The sequence below is a fragment of the Bos taurus genome, chromosome 12 (assembly GCF_002263795.3).
Source record: "Bos taurus isolate L1 Dominette 01449 registration number 42190680 breed Hereford chromosome 12, ARS-UCD2.0, whole genome shotgun sequence".
Classification (NCBI taxonomy): domain Eukaryota; kingdom Metazoa; phylum Chordata; class Mammalia; order Artiodactyla; family Bovidae; genus Bos; species Bos taurus.
This window is the reverse complement of record NC_037339.1, coordinates 28051566-28077400: the sequence shown is the minus strand read 5'-3', so window position 1 is coordinate 28077400 and position 25835 is coordinate 28051566. Positions and strand designations below refer to the sequence as shown.

Here is a 25835-nt window from a genome sequence, read left to right as displayed (position 1 = left end):
AGACTGAGACCCACCTAAATAGAGAGGAAAAAAAGCAACTTTGGGGGGAGAAAACTTGGAGGAAACTGAGACTATATGGGGAGAAAAAAAGCTAAAAGGAAAAAGACAGTCAAAAGATAAAAATTCTAGTTATAAAAATAAGGAAGTCATAGGATGTAATGAACAGCTTTGTGATTACAGTTAGTACTGTGTTGTGTATTTGAGAATGCTAAGGGAGGTTGATCCTAAAAGTTCTTGTAAGAAAAAAAACTGTAACTGTGTTTGGTGATAAATGTTGATTAGACTTATGGTGATGGTCATTTCATAATATAGGCAATCTATGTTGTGTACCTGAAGCTAATATAACATTATATGTGAATTATATCTCAGTAAAGAAAAATAAATTTTAAGAAACCTCAGTAAACTCTTAAAGAGTTAAGAGAATATGTTGCATCTAGGAAATAGGAATAGGATAATACAATAAAATAGGTGGGGGGAAAGAACACATGGAAATTAAATATTATAGCAGACTTGAAAAATTTAATAGATTGGAAAATACAGGTGATAAAATCTCTGTAAGAATAGAGCAAGGAGGCAAATAGATGGACAATTGTAGAATAAAAGTAAGAAAATCAGTGAACCATCCAGAGGTCCATCATTGAAATAACAGGAGTTCTGGAAAGAGAGGGGTGCAAAAGTGTTGTGTCTGGGGACCCCACTGAACTATGCTTCTCAGTTCTGTATACTTGCATCCCACATAGTCTGTGGGCTAGAACATGTGACTTGTTTTGTTCAGTGGGACAGTAACAAGTGTGACGCAAGCAAAAACTTGATAACTACTTTCACACTGAAGTTTTTCTTTCTGGATCACTCCCTCTTGAAAGTGCCAGAGATAAGGGCCTCTCTGTAGGCTACCAATCAGACCTTCTGGCTCTTATATCTCTCTGTAAGGACCCAATACAATATAGCAGGAACCAGTTCATTCTTCTCTTTTCATCGGAGTTGGAATGCCTGAATCATTGCATCGGGAGCAGCATTCCTCCCAACTAAGACATTCCCCCAGGTTACTGCTGGTGAAATACTTAGCAATTAGGGCACCATCTTGTGACAGAGGTCTATCTGCCCCCCTGAATATCACTCAGAATGGCATTCGCTTTGCCTTCTGGGAAATCAAGCCTCAGTTGGGTTTAGTTGGTCTTCTGAGAAGCAGATGTCAAGACAGCATTAGATGTGCAGGACATTTATTGATGGGCAACAACAGTAGAGTGAAAAGCGGGGGAAGCCAGAGAAGGCAGATGAGCCTTTAGGACATGATGGCTGTCTGACGCATGAGCGTGGGAAGGAGGGGGCATGGGATGAGAAGAGTCTCAGATGGCAGTATAGGTCTAAGAACCATCCAACCAGGCCCATGAGGAGTTCTGAGCCATCATTCTGAGCCATCGTTGGAGGAGTCCATGGCTTGCAGGAACAGGTCTGCTTAGTACCCCTGGCTTGTTTCAGTTATAAGGGAGTAGCCATTGAGAAGCATGGCCTCAGGGCCATTGCAGTGGAGGGTGACGAGGGTAGCAACTGGCGCAATCCGTCAATTATGCTTCTCATGGCAGGAGAACTGAGTGACACATTTTCACCGCTACCAAAAAAACCAGCAAGTTATGCCATTTAGAAGAAAGGAATGAAAATTATTTCCAACCAGATGTATTTACCTCTACCATCAGTCATTCATGAGGGTAGAATAATGAGATTTCAAGACATCCAAAGTCTCAGAAAATACATCTTGAATGCCTTACAGAGAAGTTATTGGAGGAAGAACTCCATGTAGCATGATATAGATCAGACGGAAGAAGACATGGAATGTTCAGAGCGGTACATATAACTTGGGAGCATAATGATGAATTGAAAAATCTGCTGTGCAGCAGACCTAAGAGCAACCAGTCTGGAAGAGGGGAAGATTCCAGAAGTGTGTCTCCAAGAAAAATACTGGAGGCCAATGTGACCTTGCAGAAGTTTGTGCTATTGGAAAGTGTGAGAAGAATTAGCCATAGGTGCAAAGAAAACCAAGGAAGTGAAAAAGCAATGCAATAATTAACAAAATCAAGGAAAAAAAAAATAAGAATGGAAACTTAGTCTTAATTACCACATTAGATGCCCAGCTGTGAGTCATAGTCCTGTTGGCAGAGTAACGTCAGCACTGAATATTATTCAACCAGATCCTGCTATATAACGAAATTGCCTGTGTGAGACAGCTAAATCCTCATCCACCCTATCAGGAAGTCAATGGATCTAAAGTAGGGAAGTGTGGAAATGTGCTGTGTGCTCAGTCGTGTCCAACTTTTTGAAACCCCATGGACTGTAGCCCTCCAGGCTCCTCTGCCCATGGAATTCTCCAGGCAAGAATACTGGAGTGGGTTGCCATTCCCTCCTCCAGGGCATCTTCCTGACTCAGGGATCGAAGCCGTGTCTCTTGCATCTCTTGCGTTGGCAGGTGGGTTCTTTACCACTGAGCCACCTGGGAAGCCCCTTGGAAATGTGTAGATATCAAAAGAAAATGTCATAAAAGTCATAGATGGCTACCTCTGGGGAGGTAACTGGGGACAATGGGGGTGGGAAGTAGGGCAGGAAACTGTGATTATTATTTTAAGCTCCCTAAAAATTAAAAAAAGAAATAATTTTTACCATCACTTAATTTTGTTGTTATAGCACATATTTGCAGCATTTCAGCCTGGAGAATTATTTTTGAATCAAGCTTTGAGGTATTTTCCAATTTTCAGATTAATGCTGTCTGAGTTTTTCATCCTTTCGATAAAATAATAAAAATGTTGAAAAGAAACAGGGCCATGAGCAAACTCCATAGGGTATTGTTAGTCACCTTCTCCCAGCTGGACTGTCTCCCACTAATCATGTTTCAAACATCTATCAGTGTTTGACACCTAACAACAAATTAGTAAATTTTTGTTTAATCAATAAACTCTTAAAATATGGCCCTTCAAGCACTATTCATATATCTACAGTAGTATCCTTGTATCTGTCCGACTTTTCTTCTTCTTGACCCCAAGAATATTCCAAGAAGATCTGACAGTTGTCAAAACTATTACATTGAGAGTCTATTGTGTTTTCAGACAAGCTATAAAACTGTAAAAAAAATTAATTGGGTGCTGGTTTGGCATTTATTTTATGAATCCATGTTTCTTCCTCATTTTCCTCTCTTCCTGTACTGATGTGCTTTTATTAAGCTGTTATGTAATTTGCTCATGGGTCTGTTGTTTCTGAAATGCATATTTTATTCCCTGTTAAAAATTAAGAACATTTTCAACCTTCAGGCACCTTATGCTTAGTGATCCCTCAAAGTTTCATAATTTCATAATTATAACTGCAAATCCTTTTGGTAGGTCCTTTTTGGAGATGATGAATTTGGAAAAGCATCTAATCTCCTGGAGTGCTTTCCTCGTGCTGTGATTAGGAATCCAAGTCTAGAATGTAGTCTGAGGATAGATACGATAGAAGGCCAAGATGCAACAGAGTCAAACATGCTGGTGACAGTAGTTAAAAGGATTCTCCAGGATAGATAAAGACAATCTAAGAAAGATCTGGAAGATTAGAGCAGGCCTGGTGGTCTTCAGGAGACACAACACAGGCATTGGATTAAGGAAGTTAGATAATTGAAACGATCAGTCAACCTCCCAACGCAGTGCTGCCGTTGAAATCAACTTTATTATGTTGAGGGTAATAAACTGATTTTTAGAAATAGATGTCTTTTGTACAAATAAGCTCAACCACTCGAATATCATTAAGCGTTTGTGCCCGTTGTACAAGTCATGTACTGTATACGCAGTTTGTAATCCTAGATTTTATTTCACATAGATTCAGTTCTGCTGAGCAAGCTCAGAGTAACATGGGGGTTGATATCTTGATGAATTCATGCCTGGCTGGGCGCCCTGCTGAGAAGTGTAATGCCTAACAGGGCAAAGAGGTTGTTTCACTCGAGTGAAGTGGGCTGATGTGGGGGAAGCTGTGGCCCTTGGGGTGCATGTACCCCAAGTAAACCTCTGTCAGGAGGGAGAAGGGATGGCTCTGCCAGATTCTCTGATTGTAAAAGAAGCTAGAAACTTTGAATTTTGAGTGAAATTTCTTGATTTTTGAAGGTCATCTCAAAAAAATAAAAGTAAGCACGACATGGGTTTCCCAGGTGACACAGTGGTAAAGAATCTGCGTGCCAACGCAGGAGATGCAAGTGACGGGTTCAATCTCTGGGTCAGGAAGATATTCTGGAGCAGGAAATGGCAACCCACTCTAGTATGCTTGCCTGGAAAATCCCATGGATAGAGGAACCTGGTGGGCTACAGTCCATGGGGTCAAGCAGCTGAGCGCATACACAAACCCTAAGGAAGTGACTGACTTCCTGGTAAATCAACGTAGGGTATAGCTTGTTCCCTATAAGGTGTTCCCATGCCTGTCATTTTGACCAGTTTTTAAGTATTTTTCTCTTAAATATGAATGGATGGCAAATCATCAAAAGATATTTAAGGAAAGTGCTCAACATGAAACAGTGAGAATAAAATACACAGAAAAACAAACCAGGAAAAAACACATTATGCAGGAAATTGAATACATGCAAACTGAAAAACGAAGAATCAGAGAATATTAAAACATTCTTGAACATCAACAAGGTGATTGTTGATATAAAATGTTTAGTAAAAAGATTGAAAGAGAGGAAAAGAAACGCCTCCAAAGTAGTACAAAACGACCAAGAACTGGAAGCATTAAAGAACGGGGAAGAGATTTAAAATATGAAACACACAAGTCCGACGTCAAACTAACAGGAGTTCCAGAAAGAAAACAAGGCAATGGAGAGCAGGAAATTAAGAACTAATAAGGAAAATCCTCCAGAACTGAAGAACACAAGCCTTTAGCTTCAAAGATCTTTCTGAATTCCTAGCACGGTGGATGCACGGTTCTATATAGGGGTTTAGAAAGCTGCCTTCTGTGTAATCTTTCCCAAGAAGCTAAGGCATGTATCAACAAAATTACAGAGTAAATGGGGAGAAGTCGGATCTAGAAAACTATGACTATCATCAGTAAGAAATAAAGAAAAATCCTAGGATGAGAGCAGTTCTAGACAGCATCTAGTCCAGGTGGAACCAAAAGGATTCAAGAGAAGGAAGAACTCTAAGTGAAAAAGCAGAATCAGTAGAATAGAGGATATGGTAGTGAATATGATGGAGAATCACAAAAACATTAAAACACATAGGAAATATTACACAAATTTAATAATGAGGTGATTATTTACTCAAGGGAAAACAAGAAGCTGTACAAGAGAAAGGAAATGTTATAGACTCCTATCTGGCTCTGCAGTGAACAATATTTATATGAGATCCTGGGTATGGTTATTGATTAATGATTTGAATAAGAGCAAACATTTGGGAGAATTAGGGAAGAAAATTGAGAGGTGTGAAAGTTGGCTTTTCATTATTATGAAGAATTATTAAATGTTGGAAGAAGCATATTATTTAGAAATATGGTAGTACTTACTAAAAGAAACAGCAAAAAGTTAAATGTAGTTGTCTGCAGGGAGCAGAAGTGGGAGTTTGAGATGAGGTAGGAAAGATGTTTACTGTTTTTCATAAGCCTCTGATTTTTAAACTACATGAATGGATTTATTTAATTAAAATAATTTTGAAAAAACCTGTACCACTGAATAATGCTTTAAAGTTTCTGAAATGCTTTTGTGTTTTTTGGGGGGTGGGGCAGGTAGGTAAATGAGTTGAGAGGCTCAGAGTTTAGGGATTTAAACTACCAAGGGATTGAACTGGAATCAGAACTCAGGTTTTCTGAATTCCTGTTTCCAGTGCTCACTGCCTTACTCCAAGACTGAGTTCCCTCCTTGTCCTCACATTCAGTGCTCAGAATGGAGGAGTCACCAAAGCCTTCATTTATTTGTTTGTTTATTTTTTGGCTTGCTGGGCATCATGTGGGATCTTAAATCTCCGACTGGGGATCGAACCTGTGCCCCCTTCAGTGGAAACACGGAGTCTTAACCATGGGACCACCAGGGAGGTTCCGAGTCATCAATGTCTTTAACCTTCATTAACATCTGGAGACGCATCACTGCTAATTAAAACAAAACAACACTACTAACCCACAGACAACTGTTCTCCTTACTATTGCTGTGTAATATGCCCAAACTTATTGGCTTTAAGAAAACATTTAATTTTGTGGGTCAGAATTAGGGAAAGGCACATCTGGGCAGTTTTTCAGTGGGCTGCAAGTCATTTAGGGTTTGACCAGGCTGGGCGTCCAAAATGACCAGACGTCGCAGAGCCTCACCAACACGGTGGTCTCAAGTTAGTTTAGACTTACTGTGCGGAAGCTGGCTTCCCCCAGCAAGCATCCCAAGAGAACTAGGAGGATGTGGTGCTGACTTTTGATTAGCCTCGATGTCATGCAGTGTCAGCTTCTGGCAGAGAAGTCACAGCACCCCCCTCCCCCCACTCCCCCCCACCCTGTGAGGAGTGCCAAGGTCACAATGTTGAGAGCCTTGGGGGATGTGCTATCTTCAGAAAAAACGTTTTGGCATAGCATCTCAGGCTTTCTAGCTCACTGTGATCTGCTGGGAATGCCTTTTTTCCATCTCCCCAGGACCTACACATCTTTCAATATATGGTTTATAAACTTCCTCCTCCACAGAGACTTCTATGATGTCCCTCAACAAGAAGCACTTTTTCTTTTCTCTGAATCCCTGCTGTATTTTTAATTTTTTTTGATGTAGACCATTTTTAAAATCTCCATTGAATTTGTTACAATATTGTTTCTGTCTTATGTTTTGTTTTTTTTGGCCATGGGGCACATGGAATCTTAGCTCCCTAACCAGGAATTGAACCCACACCTCCTGCACTGAACCACCAGGGAAGTCCTTCCTTAATTTTTTTTTTTTTTAAAGATCCTTCTTATGACACTTTCATTCTGGTGTCATCATCATCACGTTGTTTACCGGTGCTGCAATCTCTGCATATTCCCTGCATAATAACTTGCCTGTTGTGTAAATATTTGCTTAGTGAGATAATGATTCCATGATAATTCAAATAATAGTCACGAAAAAGTGCATTTCAATTCAGAGCTCTTTTTTTTTTTCTTCACCATTCTCATTTCTGAAAACGGAAAGAAACCAAGCAGTCTCTGAGGAGGAGTTACAGCAGGAACCGTACGTGGCTGTTTCCTGGTATTTATTGCTACTCTGTGAGAAATAAAGAAGATGGGGGAATGAAAACCATGTCATTTACAATTTGATTAAAAAGGTTTTCTTCTTTTTTTTTTTTCTTTTCCTTTCATGTTTAAGCCCTGTGGTTTTGAATTTTCCCTTTCGTCATAGAGGAAGACAGATCAAGCAGTTAGGATTCCAGTTCCCTGTGCTGGACGCATCCTCACTTCACAGCTGTTTAACATATCCGGCCTCAGCTCAGTCCCTGTCCCCTCACCCACTGCTTTCCAGCTGCAGGAAGGACTTGCTCTTGTGCCTTGGGGCCCTTTTATCTGGTTTTTCTCTCTGCCTGGAATGTTCTTCCTCCCCACCCCACCTCCAGATCCATAGCTCCCTCACCTCCTGTAAGCCTGTGCTCAGAAGCCACTTTCTCAAATGAGCCACATCCTGAACACCCCATTTAAAATGCTTCTCCCAGCACCCCAGACTTAACAGGGACCCCTTCCTGGCTCAAGAAGCGCTTCCTGGGAACCTGGAGGAGAGAGGAGTTCATCAACTTCGTAGGTATGGCAGATAAAATGCGTGAACACAAATTTTTGGGGTTTGGTTTTTAGCTTCAGAATAGAAGACCCTAGAAGAGCAATTAAAAAACAAAAACAAACGCACGACCTCTGGCATCAGAGTGGCTATTAAAGAGGCAGCCTGCGATTCCTTATGCAGCCCCCCCACAGAAGCTCATTCTTTGCATTTAGTAGTTGAGCAACCCTGCAGGGGCAAGAGGCTTATGTGTGTTAATTAACACCCTTGATGAACACTGGTAAATGAATCTGACCAAAGCCCAAGTGGACCTGCTTTTTTTGTGTGTGATAAAGAATAATCTTTGGGGATTATTTATGATCACACAGGGAGACTGCAAGGAACATTTTCCCTAGACTTGGAAATGGGGCAGAGGGATTACTGGTGTCCTCCTGAGCACCTGCCCAGGTTAATCCCGTTCTCTGATTCTCTGCGGGTAAAGAAGAGAGTGCACCTTTGTTAGGTTTGCAGTTTACTGTGCATCAGGGTATTTTAAGTTCTATAAGGGTAGATGTTAATGGAAAAGATTCTTGCCTAATAGGCAATCCATATATGGATTTTGTCTTATTAAGATGGAAAATGAAAAGATTAAAATGACGGCATAGTCAATGAAAGGGAAAGGAAGACTCTTGTGAGTGTCACCAAAAACAATCGCATCTCCTCTCCTTGGCACCAGGCCTCCCTTGTTTTCATACCATTTATCACCTATTTAAAAAAATTATTTACTTGTTTTGGGCTATGCTGGGTCTTCATTGCTGCACGCAGGCTTTCTCTAGTTGCTGCAAGCAGGTGATACCCTTTATTGTGTGCGCTAGCCTCTCATTGCGCCGGCCTCTTTGGCTGTGGGCACCGGCTCTAGAGCGTGGGCTCAGTAGTTGTGGCGCACAGCCCAGCTGCTCCATGGCACTGGGATCTTCCTGGACTAGGGATTGAACCCGCATCCCTTAATAGGCAGGTGGACCCCACAACCACCGAACCATCAGGGAACTCCCCACTTATCACCCTTTAATATTCTTTTTTAGTTCACGTTTGTTATGTTTGTTGTTTGCTGTCCTTCCTCCTCCTGAGATGGAAGTCCATGGGGGCAGATGTTTTTCTCTGACTTGTTCACTGTTGGATCCCTAAGAACTGGGCCAAGCCTATAGCTGTTGTTTAGTCACCAAGTCGTATCCGACTCTTTCCTGGTGTCCTGGACTGTAGCCTGCTAAGCTCCTCTGTCCTTGGGATTTCCCAGGCAAGAATATTGGAGTGGGTTGCCAAATAGTAGATGCTTCATGAATACTTGCAGAAGGAAAATATTCCTTAATGTAGATCAGTGACTTTCAAACTCTTTTGACCTTGGCCCCAACAGTAAGAAAGGCATTTCACATGTTGACACATGCACAACAGAGAGGTTTCACAAAGCACTACTTAGCCTTATGACATGTGGTGCGCTTTTCTTTTCTTTTTTTAAATATTTGTTTATTTTGGCTTCGCTGATCTTAGTTGTAGCACGTGGAATTTTCTATCTTTGTTGAGGCCTGTGGGATCTTTCATTGCCGCATCTAGGATCTTTAACAGTGGCATTCGAACTCTTGGTTGTGGCACTTGGGATCTAGCGATCACACCCAGGTCCCCTGCATTGGGAGTTCAGAGTCTTAGCCACTGGACCACCAGGGAAGTCCCCTCATGTTTTCAAATCAGTTCTATTTTATTTCCATTTTGAAAATTGTTGTGGCTACACAGAACTTGATTTCACAACTGGAATCTGTGGTATGAAAAACGTTGACCTAAAACCGTGTAGAAACTGCTGCCACGTAAGGCAGATGGGAAAAAAGGGGAAAGGGGGCAGGCAGATTACTTTCATTATTGGCTAAATATTTCCTATTTCTGTAATCTTATCCTGTCTCACAGTATAGAAGCCTTCATGACACATCCACATGTCACTTTTTCTTCAGGTGAAAAATGTTCTCTCCTGCAATAAAAATGAGTTATTTCCAAAGCAAAGAGCTAGAAATGAGCCTGGGAGCTGAGAAATGATCTTAAAGTCTCAGAGAGAGTCAGTTGGTTGGCATCTGCTGTTGATAAGTCAAAGCAGGAGAATTAGAGGAGCAGACAGAGGTAAATATTTAGAAAGTAAAGGTGACTGTTATGGAAAAAAACCCCACTTTTCTCAACGTTGTTGAAATCAGAGAGTAGCTGTTTCATGAGGGTATTATAGGATTACTTTGGTGATTAGAGTGATAGATGTTTATTGAAAAGAGCCTGGTTGACTGATGGAACTTCTGATGCTTTTGCTGATCTTGTGAATATATCCCTTATCTGAGGCCTTGATCTTCTTGTCGCTTTTTCTCATCTAGCCTAAGGTCTCCCCTACCTGTTCCTTTCTCAGCTCTCATTTTGTTGCTGTTAGAAAAAACAGATGCAAACACCAGGAACTGGAACTCCTCTGTGTCTCTGATAATGCTGTGATTAATGGACCAGACAGATTCTGGTCATAAGCCGGATATTTTGTTAACAGCCTAGCATCAGTGATTTAGAAGGATTTTGGTAGCAGCGTGATTTAGTGTTAAATAGAATGATTTAACTGATGTTGATTGGTTCTGTACAGATAAATTAATGAGGCAAGAAACCTAATCTCTGATTTATTGACATATTTTCCCAGAGTGAGTTATGAAATAATTTTTAACTTCATTTGAAGTAAAACAAATGAATAAGGCCTTTTCTGTAACCTACTTTGGAAAAATCCAGACAAAATGATCATAAGTAACAAAACTCCAAAACTACATCATGGTTTTAAAAAATCTACCTTGATCTCTATCTTGTCTAGATGTAAAAGCATGCCTTTGAGTGGGTTCTAATAGAATCTCGTTTGGTTACATGTATATTAAGGAATTCTATATTTGCAAATGACTAAGCCCAACTAAAACTAGGTTAAAGAGGAAAAGGAACTTTATTAGAAAGATGCTGGAACAAGTCACAGAACTGAGCTCCAAAGACTTTGGAGATCGATCTTGAAAAGCACCATTACCATCAAAGAAGTAATAACTGGGGAAAACAGCAGTAAGAGTGGTGGTGGTGATGGTGGTTTAGTTGCTAAGTTGTATCCAACTCTTGCTTTCTTGTGGACTGTAGCTGCCAGGCTCCTCTGTCCATGGAATTTCCCAGGTAAGAATACTGGCGTGGGTTACCATTTCCTTCTCTGGGGAATCTTCCTGACTCAGGGATTGAACTCATGTCTCCTGCATTGGCAGGCGATGCATTACCACTGAGCCACCAGGGAAGCCCAGCAGTAAGAGTGATCAGGATTAATGAGGGACTGCTTCTTGGAAGAGACAAGTCTAAACAGAAGGCAGAGAGGGATATAGATAATAGAGGAAAAAGTAGAATGTTGTTTCAGGATTGACAGATTGTCATCCAAGTTAGGTACAGGCCTGGATGAAGGGTGATGAGAAATTGACCTGAGAAAGTAACCAAAGAACCGAGTTGGGGAGTGATGAGGTACCTGTTGATAGGAAAGTGTTAATTTGTGGGACTGTATGGTTTGGTGATTGAGCTAGAAATTTTACTTGTTTAAGTGCCTAAGAGGGCTTCTCAAGTGGCTCAGATGGTAAAGACTCTGTCTGCAATGTGGGAGACCCAGGTTTGATCCCTGGGTCAGGGAGATCCCTGGGAGAAGGGAATGGCCTAAGAAGTACAAAATGAAGTCAGGCAAGCTCAGATGCTTCCTATATCCATGATTTGTGTGACAAGGTGTCAGGGAGGGTGACACCCTGAGGTGCTGGGCACAGGTTACGGCCTGGGTGATAGAAGCAGGTTCCAGGAAACTTTTGACAAACTGCACACAGAACTACTGGTTATTTGGGGGGATAAAAGCTATAGATGGCTATTTTCCAGAAATTATTTATATGCACTATTAAATGGTTATTTTGGAGGGAGGCGCCTTGAAATTCTATCTTAATGAACTTCAGTTTATAATCCATGAGGCTGTGCTGATAGAAGTAAGAGTAATACTTTGGTCTACAATCAGGAATATTAGGCTAGATGGTGTGCTTGTGTAACAGTGCAGGGTAGCTATGACTTTGAAGAAAAAGTCCTTAGATATGTAATTGTGATACTGTTCTTAGTGGTAAGAGGATGCCAAATGGGGGAAAAAAGTCTCCAGGGCTCCCTGAAATCTGTCTGCTCCTTTGACCTTTCTCGGAAGAGTGCACCTTTATTTTAGAACCAAAACAACATCTTGAGGGCTCTTCCTGGGTAGGTAGTGGGCAGAAACTAGCCATCAGAATGATTTACTTTGGCCACCTGATGCGAAGAACTGACTCATTTGAAAAGACCCTGATGCTGGGAAAGATTGAACCAGGAGAAGGGGACGACAGAGAATGGTTGGATGGCATCACCGACTCAATGGACATGAGTTTGAGTAAACTCTGGGAGTTGGTGATGGACAGGGAGGCCTGGCCTGCTGCAGTCCATGGGGTCGCAAAGAGTCAGACACGACTGAGCAACTGAACTCTACTGAACTGAAAGATTTTCTCTTTATGGCCTGTATTTCAGTTATTTCATCATTGGTCTCAGTCCATTTAATTAAGATTATTTGTAGGATTAAATTAATCCTTTAAGAATTATTCCATTTCAATGTTTTAAAAATTTAAAGAATGATTTTAAAAAGTGACCCATTAAGTGTTACCTCTGAGGTACATTTGAGTGATTAATACCATCCATGTTTTCTCCAACTTCAGACTTATTTACCCAGCTGCCAACCAGGCATCTTCACTGAGATGAACCCATGACCTAAACAGAACTTAACATTTGTTAAGTGGAACACAGGGTGCCTAAGCTGAGCCTTGGTTTAATAATAGATCAAAAGAGAAATTGAAATAGAGAAGTCTGTCACTGACAGGTCCTGGAGGAAGTACGTGGACTCCTTGAGGGACCACACAGGATGACAGAGAAAGAGAGAGAGAGACAGGACCCAGGACACATGCCTTTAAGAGGGTCCATGTGTGAGTGCTTTGGGGTTCCTGGGCCAGACGGGTCAATTCAAACCAAAAGCGGGCTTTTGGTAAGCACCAGGGGAGTCTCACCTAAGGGGTGCATATGGCATGTAGATGGTGGGAGGCAGGGGAGAACTGTTGATCACAAGGGCTGGTGGCGAAGTCATATTGGGAACTCATAGTAATTTGTGATTGTGGGCTGTTATCCAGGGCATGTGCTACCTTGATGGGGCTAGTGCACACAAGGTTCCTGCAGGACTCAAGGTTCAACAAAAGGGACGCCAAGGCAGAACACCATGAGGTGGCTTAGTTAAACTCTTGACACGTATTTTACCAGCAATCTGGTTGGGTCCCTTAGCCCAGTCAATCAACACATAAAACTAATCATCACACTTTCCAATGCTACAAATTTATACTACATTTTTCTAAAATAATTGACCACTAGAAAAACACTTTGAATTGTTTCATATAATTTAATCCTTGCCACGTTCCTGTAGGAGAACAGATGCTATTCCCATTTGTACAAAGAAGCATGAGACAGGGCACTCAGGGCTGGGGCGCTGGGACAACCCTGAGGGATGGGATGGGGAGGGAGGTGAGAGGGGTTCAGGATGGGGGACATATGTACACCCATGGCTGATTCATGTCAATGTATAGCAAAAACCACTACCATATTGTAAAGTAATTAGCCTCCAATTAAAATAAATAAATAAATAAAAAAGAAATACCTGAGGCTCACACTGGTAATGGGAAGAGGATTTGGGAGCCCAACTTAAGAGTCTTCTAATGCAGACTCCAGGTCATATCGTGTCACTGCCATGGGCCGAATTCCTTAGCAGGTGGAATTTCCTTTGCCTGCTGTGTTTTTCTTTTTGTTCTGTTGATCCTTTAGGGAGAGAAGGAATAAGCATTCATGGAGACCCTACCGTATGGAAACTCTGTTAGGTGTTTTACATAAAGTATTTCATTTAATCCTCATTATAGCCTATTAGTGGAGAAGGCAATGGCACCCCACTCCAGTACTTTTGCCTGGAAAATCCCATGGACGGAGGAGCCTGGTGGGCTGCAGTCCACGGGGTCGCTAAGAGTCGGACACGACTGAGCGACTTCACTTTCACTTTTCACTTTCATGCATTGGAGAAGGAAATGGCAACCCACTCCAGTGTTCTTACCTGGAGAATCCCAGGGATGGGAGAGCCTGTTGGGCTGCCGTCTATGGGGTTGCACAGAGTCGGACACGACTGAAGTGACTTAGTAGTAGTAGTAGTATAGCCTATTAGTGGAGAAGGAAATGGCAACCCACTCCAGTATTCTGGCCTAGAGAATCCTGTGAACAGAGGAGCCTGGTGGGCTGCTGTCCATTGGGTGGCACAGAGTTGGACACAACTGAAGCGACTTAGCATGCATGCATAGCCTGTGAGAGACACATGAATGTTAGTCTTACCTACTCAAGTTAAGGTATATGGTCAAAAGCACACACAGAAAGTGATGGCACAGGAATTTTATCTGCCATCAAATACTGCATATGCACTTTTCTATAGCCAAGGTCATTTGTTTCCTTGCTAAACCTCCTCTGAGCCATGTCAAAGCACTCAAGCTTAGAAGAGTGCTGTGTGAGTGTAGATGTTCTACTGTATGGCTCTGACTCGGCTACCTGCTAAACGGACCCAGATTGGGAATTCTTGGCTACTCACACTTCTCCCTGGCCTTCTGACTTTCCCCATCACAGCATTTATTCTGTGGAGGTATGTCTGTTAGGTTTAGGTCATGACTCTCTGTAGGCTTCAAACCAGCCAAATTAGGAAATTCCTCTAGTCTAACATTCTGCCTACTGTAGCCTGAATTTCTCCCTTTCTGTTCTGTTTAACTCTTCACTGATGAGATTTCTTGTCAGCTGGGAAGGGTAAGATAGGTTGATAGAGGTGAGGAAGACAGAGAAGGGTGGGGCACCTCACAAATCCAGCTAGTTCCTTGAATCACACGGGCAAAGGCCATTATTCTTCTGATCAATATTTTATTCTCTTTTTTCTTCTTAGCATATAGATAGCTGCCTCAGGTCATAAATAAAATATATTTCATGAAATGAAGAATAGCAGGTATTTACTAAGAAAATAAAAATGAAAGAATGCATTATTTGATTCCATTGAAATGTTTGGCTGAACCCGTAAGAATGAGGATGAGGCCATTCTTGGACACTTGCATTGAAATAAACAAAGAGAAAAATATTAAGGGCAAGGAAGAGGATATTTGGCATATGAGTGCAAGAGCTTCTTCAGGACCAGGGAGTGGAATGAAAATTGGCAAGTTCATTGGGAGAATATGAATCAAACAGAATTAGGATGGAGTTTCCTAAGAGAATATGTTAGGAGAGCAAAAGGCTGATAAATAGCTCTTGTATTTAGATACAAACAGGGGGAGTAAATCAGGAATTCAAAAGTAAGAGAAACTTAAGGAAGAAAAAAACCACTATTCTTTGTAAATATAAGGGAAACAAATGAAAATAAGATATCAGAAGTCAGCAAGGTCTTATGGGAGTCTACAGCTGATCTTATGGAGGCCAAGCCCATTTCATTGCTATAGGAAACTCCCAGCTGAGTGCTGACTGTGGACATCTGATTTCCTTGAAGCTGCATTTAAGTGTTTTTTGCTTTTGGCTTGTGTCTTGCACTCTGCAAGGGTTGGCAATAAGTCAGCAGTGTCCCAGAGTTCTGGAGAGTGGGCCAAGGTTAGATATTGGAGTTGGTTCTTTAATTTAGTGCACTGATTCTTCTTAAAGAGAAGAACAAAGATTGTGAGAACACGTGTTAGAATTTTGTTATGAGAGATAAATACAAAATATTAAATTGACTCCAACAACTTGTGTCAACTTGAAAACTCCCTGTCTCTTAGGATAAAAGAAAATATAATCCTATTTAGAAATTCCTGGTGTAATCACACATGTGGAATTGGTTCTTTTCATGAAACCTATTAATTAAAAAAGTACATAATCCAAAGTCAGTTAAGTAGTAAGATATTACAAGTTCTTATTCCATTAACTTTTCAAAGTATGAATAATAATAATACGTTCAACACTAGAAATTCATATTTTTCCATGGGCTGCTAAAAAACAATGACAATGATTCCAGTTATGGTAGCAGCTCACTGTGACCTGACTTACCTCTGGAATTATTTATTGGTTTCAGGTGACTTTTACATTGAGGGATTAGTCATTAGTTAGACTTGATGAGAAACTAGAACTGGAATTTCAAATATGTGTTGTTTTTCTGCTCACAATCAGAGATAAATTCACCATGGTTTTTCTCTTTATAGGCTCATGCCAAAATCTGGCATCTCTACGATACTTCCTTCCGCCCCACTCAGGGAGGCCAGGTGTCCATTGCCCTAAGCTCCCACTGGATCAGTCCTCGAAGAATGACTGAACACAGCATCCAAGAATGTCAAAAATCTCTTGACTTTGTCCTGGGCTGGTTTGCCAAACCCATATTTATTGATGGAGACTATCCTGAGAGCATGAAGAATAACCTTTCATCTCTTCTGCCTGATTTTACTGAATCTGAGAAGAAGTTCATCAAGGGAACAGCCGACTTTTTTGCTCTTTCCTTTGGCCCGACCTTGAGTTTTCAACTGTTGGACCCTCAGATGAAATTCCGCCAACTGGAATCTCCCAGCCTGAGGCAACTCCTTTCCTGGATTGACCTTGAGTATAACCACCCTCAAATCTTTATTGTGGAGAATGGCTGGTTTGTTTCCGGGACCACCAAGAGAGATGATGCCAAATACATGTATTACCTCAAAAAATTCATAATGGAGACCTTAAAAGGTAGGGTTGAAGACGAAATCCTAATTTCCTGTCAAAATCCACTGGGAAAACAATCCTTAAGATGATCTTAATAAACTGTGTGAATTTATAGTTTTTAATCAGAATGTAGAAATTCATTTTGGCAACAGTAGGAATGCATTTATATAGCACCTTTCTCATCTGGGGGCTTGAGGAACTTAATTTTTTAAGTGTGTTTCATAAATGAGAAATGTTATAATGTTTATGTAATTATAAAGGTTATAATGTTTAAAATTACTTGACTTTCAGAGTTACTACTCCAGATTTTTACATTATATTAAAGATTAAGTAAATCCCAAGATATTTAGATCCTTGTATACATTTTTCCAGCTTAGATTGCTTGTACTGAATAAAACACTTCGTATTTGTTTTTTTTTTTTAAAAAGGGATATCAATATTTTCTGGCAAAGAGTAAGTAGTCCGTATCTTTAAAGACTTAATTCATTTACACCATCAAGCACAGAGGTAGGTACTTAGGATAGAAAAGTAGAACGAGACACCTTGGCCCAAAGAGCACCCATTAGAAATAAGGGAAATCCAAATAAAAAATTTTTGAAGATAAGCTTATTTGTGAGGACATTTATTTGCAGAGTTCTCTAGGTTCTACTAGCTTCCCAGGTGGCACAGTGGTAAAGAATCTGTCTTCCAACGCAGGAGACATGTGTTTGATCCCTGGGTTGGGAAGATCACCTGGAGTAGGAAATAGCAACCCATGCTAGTATTCTTGCCTGGGAAATCCCATGGACAGAGGAGCCTGGCGGACTACAGTCCATGTGGGTTGCAAAGAGTTGAACATGAGTGAGCATGCGTGAACTAGGTTCTATCAGAGCCCTTCATCAGTGAGAAAGGTCATCAGTTTACTAAACATTAAACATTATACTTAATTTATTTCCTGAAATAGTAAAATCCCCAAATGCTCTTGAATCATGTGGCAAGTGCCCATCACAGGGTCACGATGCTCTTGTCCTCTTTCCTTTGCAGCCATCAGGTTGGACGGGGTGGATGTCATTGGGTACACGGCCTGGTCACTCATGGATGGCTTCGAGTGGCACCGGGGCTACAGCATCAGACGTGGACTCTTCTACGTTGACTTTCTAAGCCAGGACAAGAAGCTGTTGCCGAAGTCTTCAGCCTTGTTCTACCAAAAGCTGATAGAGAACAATGGCTTCCCTCCTTTACCTGAAAACCAACCCCTAGAAGGGACATTTCCCTGTGACTTTGCTTGGGGAGTTGTTGACAACTGCATTCAAGTAAGTCAGCTGACAAAACCAATCCGCAGTCTCACCAAGCCCTATCTCTAGTAAGTAGTGCTTCCTTATTAGGTTGTCATGGCACGTGGTCCATTCCTCAGGCCAAAATGGTTCCTTAGTGAGTGCACAAAAGGCATCATTTGGAATGCTGCACACTTCTCTCCAAAAATGTTCTTGGCTTCATCTTGCACTTTAAATCAGCTTCGAAAGGGAACAGATTTAAAATACATCCATCTTTAAGATCTGATAAGATAGTAAAAGATAAAATACTCTCTTTAATACCGTGGTTTTCAATCCCTTTTAAAGTAGTTGTTGAGTTCTTCCATAAACAAGATGTAATACAGAACTCCACACTATCTGAGATCTCGCTGGAGCTGCTGAGAAGGAGGCAGGGACATTAGGCAGAGCCCTCCTGAGGCATACCTGTGGAACCCCCAAGATTGTGGAAATACCCCCGAATGAGAGCCCTTGCTCAGTGATGCACTGATCGGAATGCCATTTCTAACAGCAGTTTTCAAATTGAAATGGTAAGGAAGTTCTTCAAAATGGTCAACCAAGTATTTATTGAGCATCCTCTATGCAGTTAGCCCTCAGTATCATTCTTCATTTTTTCAGCTTCAAAGGAATCTGTTTTCTAGGGTTTGATTAAATACTTTAGTGAGCACTTTTTGGAAGCTTCGTGTGTATCTTGTTAATTGTGGGAGGGAAGAGGGCTCAGTTAAGGGGAGTACACAGTGAGATGAGGAAGATATGATTCCTGCTTTCAGAGGAGTCTATTGAGGGGAAATGATGGGTCACAAATAGTATGAGTGTGAACAGAGCGTGGTGGCAAGTGAGCAGGGTGGTAGGGGATGGAGGTGTTGCTGAACAGAGTCTGTGTGTGAAAACAGAGACCAAGATAGAAACAAAGTTTGGTGTCCACAGACGAACAGAGCGTTTATAGCACGTTGGGTGCTTCTAGCCATTTTGTTGGTTCTGCAGGGGAGGAAAAATAACTTCCCCTGTACCCTTCTGAGTGTTTAACTGAGACCCCTGTAGTAAGAGATAGATTCACATGAGAAAAACAAACAGAAGTTTATTAGTATGTATACCTCATTTATGTATGGGAGATACCCTGAGAAGAATGAGTAACTCGCCGAGCTGGCTTAAAATTTCAGGCTTAAATATCATCTTAATAGGAAAAGGGGAGAAGTAAGTGATATTTAGGAAAGATGAATAGGCCCTTAAAAGAAGAGATGGGAGCTCTGATAGCTTGTGACAAACTTTGCCTGAATGTGATGTTGACTTCGGATGCCCTCTTCTGTGATAACAGTCAGGCTTCCCTCATTGGCAAAACTCCCACAAGGAGATTTATGACAATCCTTTTGAGTTTCTTTTGGAGGATTCATCTCTAGCAGATAAGGGAAATTCAAAGAAAGCCCTTCGCTTGCATTTGCTATTTTTTCAAGTGCCTGAAGCTCAAAATAATATCCTGAAGGGGCATTTTAGGGGTGGTGTGCCTTGACTTCTACAGTCGTATTTTGGGGCATCATATTCTGTTACCTTTTGGTTCAGAAGAGATATTTGAAGAGAGTGCTTGGATCTGGGAAAAGGCCTTCTAGTTGAAACGAGTTGCTGTTTCCTGGTAAATATCTAGTTGAAATCTTTGATTCATTAGGAAATAAATCAACACGATCCTTAATACTTTTTTTTCCCGCTGAGTCATATTATGCTTACATCTTATTCAGACCTCCAGTTAGTTTTAAGGACAGTCTCGACTTTAATCCCTTCCTTTGTTGTTGTTCAGTAGCTCAATCATGTCCGACTCTGTGACCCCATGGATTGCAGCATGCCAAGCTTCCCTGTCCTTCACTATCTCTCAGAGTTTTCTCAAACTCATTTCCTTTGAGTTGATGGTGCCATCCAACCATAGTAATCCCTTCCTTAAGATTTTTTAAAGATTTTAAAAAATATGAAGCATTTTAAAAGTCTTCATTGAATTTGTTACAGTATTGCTTCTGTTTTATGTTTTGGCTTTTTTGGCCATGAGACATGTGGTATCTTAACTCCCTGACCAGATATCGAGCCCCACCCCTCGCACTGGAAGGCAAAGTCTTAACCACTGGATGGCCAGGGAAGTCCCCCTTCCTTATATTTCAAAGGCAACCAAGAACGCTATGTTCTCAAGAATATCTGAGCCCAGTAGCTTGTCCTCTGAGCTCTACCTGGCTCCTTTGGGGTTTTCCTCTGTCTGCTCCGTCTCCCTCAACCCACTGCTATTTAGAAACTCCCCATTCTAACTTCTCTCCTGCAAGTGGGATCCATGGTGAGGTTCAAGTAGGATCTGAAGGGACAGAAGAGGTGCTAGTGGTGGAGGAGAGAGGAGGAAGGTGATCCCGCAGTCCATCCTGGTTGGTCCCTGAACCCTGTTCTGCCTCTCGACCTTCTGCTGAGCCCTGCTTCCTGCTGGGTCCTGGGCCACCATAGTCACTGAGGACTTGTGCTCTGTCCCATTTCCAACAGCAGCCCAGCCAGGGCTGTAATTCCCAGCTTCATCCTTTGTGAAGGAAGAGAAGGCTCTGCCAGTGTTTCTGTGCAGATGGTGTGAACTCAGGGAGCAGTGGGGATGATGTGGGGAGGTCTCTTTTACTTCTGCTCTGTTCCCCATCCAGGGATTGTGTTTGTCTTGGGAACTGGTCAGTGGTGAGAACATTTTAAGAATATATCCTGTTTCCTCCAGAGAGAAGAAAACTGATCAGAAGCAACAAGTATGGCAGCAAAGAGGAAGGGAGATGGGGAGAGAATTCCTTTTTCTGCTTCCTAGAAGCAGTTGTTTAGACTTTGATCCAGTGCCAGCCACTCATCAGCCCTGGGGCTTTGCTCTCGGGTTGCACCGCTCAGGGTCATGGCTACCTCTACCTTGCAGAGCCGCACAGTCGTCTCCTTTGCTGACCCAGCCAGACACAAACCACCATGACCATGAACTCCTCCAGAAGCTCTCTAGTGGAAAAAGGCTGCAGTTGCTATTTTATTCTTTCTGCTTTTCACCTTGAGCTTTGTACTGTTTTGGCAGTGTGCTTTCTAAGCTAACTTCCTAACTGACAGAACAAAAATGAGTTTTTTGTTAGGGAAGTTCTGATAAGTATATGGGTATGTTTTAATTTACAAGCGGATCTCTATATTTTTAATGCATTATATTAGAGTCGTGAAAATTGAATTTTAAACCACTGAAATTTATCTTTTCACTTCTGGCTAGTATTTCAAAAATTCCCAGTATGAATGATGCATGCATTTCACCTGAAAAAAATTTTAAATTATATCTCACCTGTCTGAGATGACACACCTGTCTGAAGTCTGATCTTAGGCTTATTCACATGGATTGTCATTGTCCTTGGACCTAATTCCCCAGCAAAGAGGTTTGTTTTTCCATAACCACTAATGTTCATAGTAAATACAGAATCTGCTATGTACTGGGGACGGAGAGCTTTTTTTAACATTGGCTACTATTAGGGAGACATTTCTTCCATAATATACTAAACACATAACATCATACCCTTCTGAAAGGTTCGACTTAATTATTTTTTTATTAATAAATAAGTCAAACAAATTAATGGAGATTCTATTGCCTAAATACACATTTATAAATGACCTGTATTTTAAAGAAACAGACTTTTTGCTCAGAAATGACACCTTTGTATCTCATGTTTGTTTTCGGATGGACTGAATAAGAGCTGTTGTTTTGGAACAGTTATGGTAGAAAAGTTACGAATTTTGTCAACTCAGAGCTCTATAAAAATAATCCAAAGAATTCCTTCAAGCTATGAACAGTTTCACTTCCAAAGAGCATGCAAATATTTTTCTTGCGAAGTTGAGGAAACATGATTTGTGGGTGCATCACAGTGGAAAAATACTTCTGACAGCATTCCCACAAATTAGAGGAAATGTATGCGGGGGTGATCTACACAGGACAATTCTCCAGAAAAAGCAATTTCCCTCTGACACGCTGTATTTTATTACTTTCCTTTATAAACACAGCACTGACCCCTCTAGAGAAACAGAAGCTTATTTCCAACGGGCCTGAAAAGTGCAAGGAAACCTCTGCTAGAGATTCAAAACCAAAGTTTGACCTTTGCTTTTATATAGAGGGTCAAACTCAGGAACCAACTCTGACAGGCTTATTTCTGAGGAGAAAACTGGCTTAGGTGGTGGGTCCTTGGGAATAAGAGCTTCCCTGATAGCTCAGTTGGTAAAGAGTCCACCTGCAATGCAGGAGACCCTGGTTCAATTCCTGGGTTGGGAAGATCCCCTGGAGAAGGAGTAGGCTACCTACTCCAGTATTCTTGGGCTTCCCTTGTGGCTCAGCTGGTAAAGAATCCACCTTCAATGCAATAGACCTGGGTTCGATCCCTGGATTGGGAAGATCCCCTGGAGAAGGGAAAGGCTACCCATTCCAGTATTCTGGCCTGGAGAATTCCATGGACTATATAGTCCATGGGCTCACAAAGAGTCAGACACGACTGAGCGACTTTCACATACACACACACCTTGGAATAAACTTAAATTTTTGTTTGCAAGTGGAGGGAGGATTTTGTGATTTTGACTTTGTAGTTTGTCCAGGTTTCCTAAATACTTATTTTCATTTTGTAGTCTTACAGATCAGAGACTGAGAACCATTGTTCTCATGATCATCACAGAAAAAGAATTTAGAAATTTTTAAAAGCTATTTTAAAATATCCCATTATACGTGGATGATTTCCACATTCTCTGTCTTTTTCTACCATCAGTCAGAGTGAATTTGCTAAGTTGTATTATAGACACTAATGCCAATAAAGGCAGTAGTTTTGCATACTTCCCATGTCCTTGACCTTTAGCAAACCTCCATTTAGAATGTGATTTTAAGAAACACAATTTAATTTTAAGTATCATTTCATTTTCTGACTCTCACTCAGGTTTTAAGCTTTATCATTTTTTGTCTGTTTTTTTTATTTGAAAGTCTCATTTCATTGGTGATTTTTTATTCTAAAAGAAAAATGTCCAAAATACTCTGCTTGCTTAACACAGACCAGAGATGTGTGAGGATTATTAGTGTTTGTCATCTGAAGTGACCTCCAAAAATTCAGATTTCTTAAAGTAACAGTTCCAGACTTACAGAGAACTGTGGGTGAAACCAATGTGCACCGAACAAAGTGGAATATTTTCTTCCCCAGGAACTTAACTATTTATGAAAAACAGTTTAAAAATTCAGCTAGGAAGGTTTCTACAGTATTTTTGCCCACCGTGCTGGCTGGTTTGTTGACAGAACCAGAGCCGCACCGAACGACTTTTCAGGACTGTCCAAGCGAGGCTAACGGTTCCTCTCCTCCCGCCAGGTGGACACCACCCTGTCTCAGTTCATTGACCCCAACGTCTACCTGTGGGATGTCCACCGCAGTAAGAGGCTCATCAAGGTGGATGGGGTTCTGACCAAGACGAGGAAATCCTACTGCGTGGATTTCGCCGCCATCCGACCCCAGATCGCCTTACTCCAGGAAATGCACGTGACTCATTTCCACTTCTCGCTGGACTGGGCGCTGATTCTGCCGCTGGGGAACCGGTCCCAGGTCAATCGCACGGTCCTGGGGTTCTACCGCTGTGTGGCCAGCGAGCTGGTGCGCGCCAACATCACCCCGGTGGTGGCGCTGTGGCGCCCGGCCGCCCCGCACCAGGGACTGCCGGCCCCCCTGGCCCGGCACGGCGCCTGGGAGAACCCCCACACCGCCCTGGCCTTTGCCGAGTATGCCAGCCTGTGCTTTCAAGACCTCGGCCGCCACGTCAAGTTCTGGATCACGATGCACGAGCCGTCCACGCGGAACATGACCTACAGCGCGGGGCACAACCTCCTGAAGGCGCACGCGCTGGCCTGGCGCACGTATGATGAGAGGTTCAGGCGCTCGCAGAAAGGAAAAATATCCATCGCCCTGCAGGCGGACTGGATAGAACCCGCCTGCCCTTTCTCCCCGGAGGACCGCGAGGTGGCTGAGCGAGTTCTGGAATTTGACATCGGTTGGCTGGCCGAGCCCATTTTCGGCTCCGGGGATTATCCACGCGTGATGAGAGACTGGCTGAACCAGAGAAACAATTTCCTGCTCCCTTATTTCACTGACGAGGAAAAAAAGCTAATCCGGGGTTCCTTTGACTTTTTGGCGTTGAGCCATTACACTACCATCCTTGTAGACTGGGAGAAAGAAGATCCCATAAAATACAACGATTACCTGGCCGTGCAAGAAATGACCGACATCACCTGGCTCAACTCCCCCAGTCAGGTGGCCGTGGTGCCCTGGGGGTTACGCAAGGTACTGAACTGGCTGAAGGCCAAGTACGGAGACCTCCCCATGTATATCATATCCAACGGCATCGATGATGATCCGCACGCAGCCCAGGACAATCTGAGGGTGTATTACATGCAGACTTACGTGAACGAAGCTCTGAAAGGTAAGGAGCACTCAGTACAGAGGTCTCTTGGGGGTTATGCCAACTGAGAACCTGATACATAGAAACTCTCAAACATATAAACAGACCGTCACCCACAGAGCAGGTGCTATCCATTCCTTGACAACACTGAAACAGTCCAAGTGTTAGCTAGTTTCCCCAAGGAAAGAGGAGTTTGACTAAAAGTGGAAGATGAAAAAATAACTCGGAACTATTCTAGGCTGCTCAGATCCCTGACCATCTCTTCTCCATATTAGATGGCTTCATAGCAGTCTTGCCTACTTGACGTACTTAAAGATTGAACCCAAGTACATCATTAAAGTATGTAAAACCTACTATGTTAAATGTACCTAAGTATTTGTCTTGATGGTTGCCACTTTGTCTTCGGATAAAAGGAGCTTTACTGATGAAATCTAATTTTATCGGAAGTAGTTTGAAATGGTATTGACAGTTTCTCTGATGCACCAGGGCTTGGTAAAGGCAAAATGTTGTGGGCAAAATATTTTAATAACTTTTCTCCTGTCCTTTTGTTTTTCTAGCCTATATATTGGATGGTATCAATCTTTGTGGATACTTTGCTTATTCATTTAACGACCGCACAGCTCCGAAGTTTGGCCTCTATCGTTATGCGGCAAATCAGTTTGAGCCCAAACCATCAATGAAACATTACAGGAAAATTATAGACAACAATGGCTTTCCAGGTCCTGAAACTCTGGGAAGATTTTGTCCAGAAGAATTCACCCTGTGTACAGAGTGCAGCTTTTTTCATACCCGAAAGTCTTTACTGGCTTTCATAGCTTTTCTACTTTTTGCCTTTGTTATTTCTCTTTCTCTGATTTTTTACTACTCTAAGAAAGGCAGAAGAGGTTACAAATAGTCTTGATATTTTTCTTATTTGAAATAATTATACACACACATCAGCTGTTAACATTTGCACTTCTCAGTGTTGTGAGGTAGATTTTATATATCTGACTTCTAGAAAACCTTTTCATGACATGTGCTAGGTTTTGAAATGAGCGTGATTGTAGAATATTGAATAATGTGAATAGTGCCTGAATTTGTTCTATTTCCAGGGGAGGTATGTTAAAAAAGATTGATAAGGGCCATCATTTCTGTACACATTCTATAACAAAGCATGAAGAATGGAGACCATCTTGTAATATTTCTATATAAACTAAGATGAAGAATATTTTTATCTGTGCCCATTCCAGTGTGTAATGTTTGCCTTGAAATCATAATTGCAAGTATTGGAATCAAATGTTTAGTCCTGAATAACCATTCTGAACTGCCATGATATGCCTAATGGTCTCTGTGGATCCAAGTTTCCCTTGAAAAAGAAGATGGCAGAATATATAACAGATGACAAAGGGCCCTAGGTTAGAACGTTCCTTTTAAAAGCAAGGTTTCTATCAAATACTGTTAGTATTAATTTATATATCTTTTTAATGATGTGCTTAGCAGAGCAAATTACAGAATTCTGTATCTTATGTAAGTATAAAATATATTTCTTTGTATTTTGAGACACTCTCTAAGCCCCAAGTTCTTGAGGGATTTGTGTCACTATCGAGGGCCTGCAC

General features: G+C 41.6%; 1 protein-coding gene across 1 annotated transcript in view; it reads left to right on the top strand.

The window, feature by feature from the left end:
• Nucleotides 1–25135, top strand: part of KL (klotho) — a 36067-nt gene extending 10932 nt beyond the window's left edge. Inside the window, 4 exon segments of the mRNA NM_001191195.1 lie at nt 16033–16543; nt 17543–17811; nt 23160–24261; nt 24798–25135. Coding sequence (NP_001178124.1) covers nt 16033–16543; nt 17543–17811; nt 23160–24261; nt 24798–25135 — 2220 coding nt within the window.
• The last annotated feature ends 700 nt before the right edge of the window (nt 25136–25835 follow it).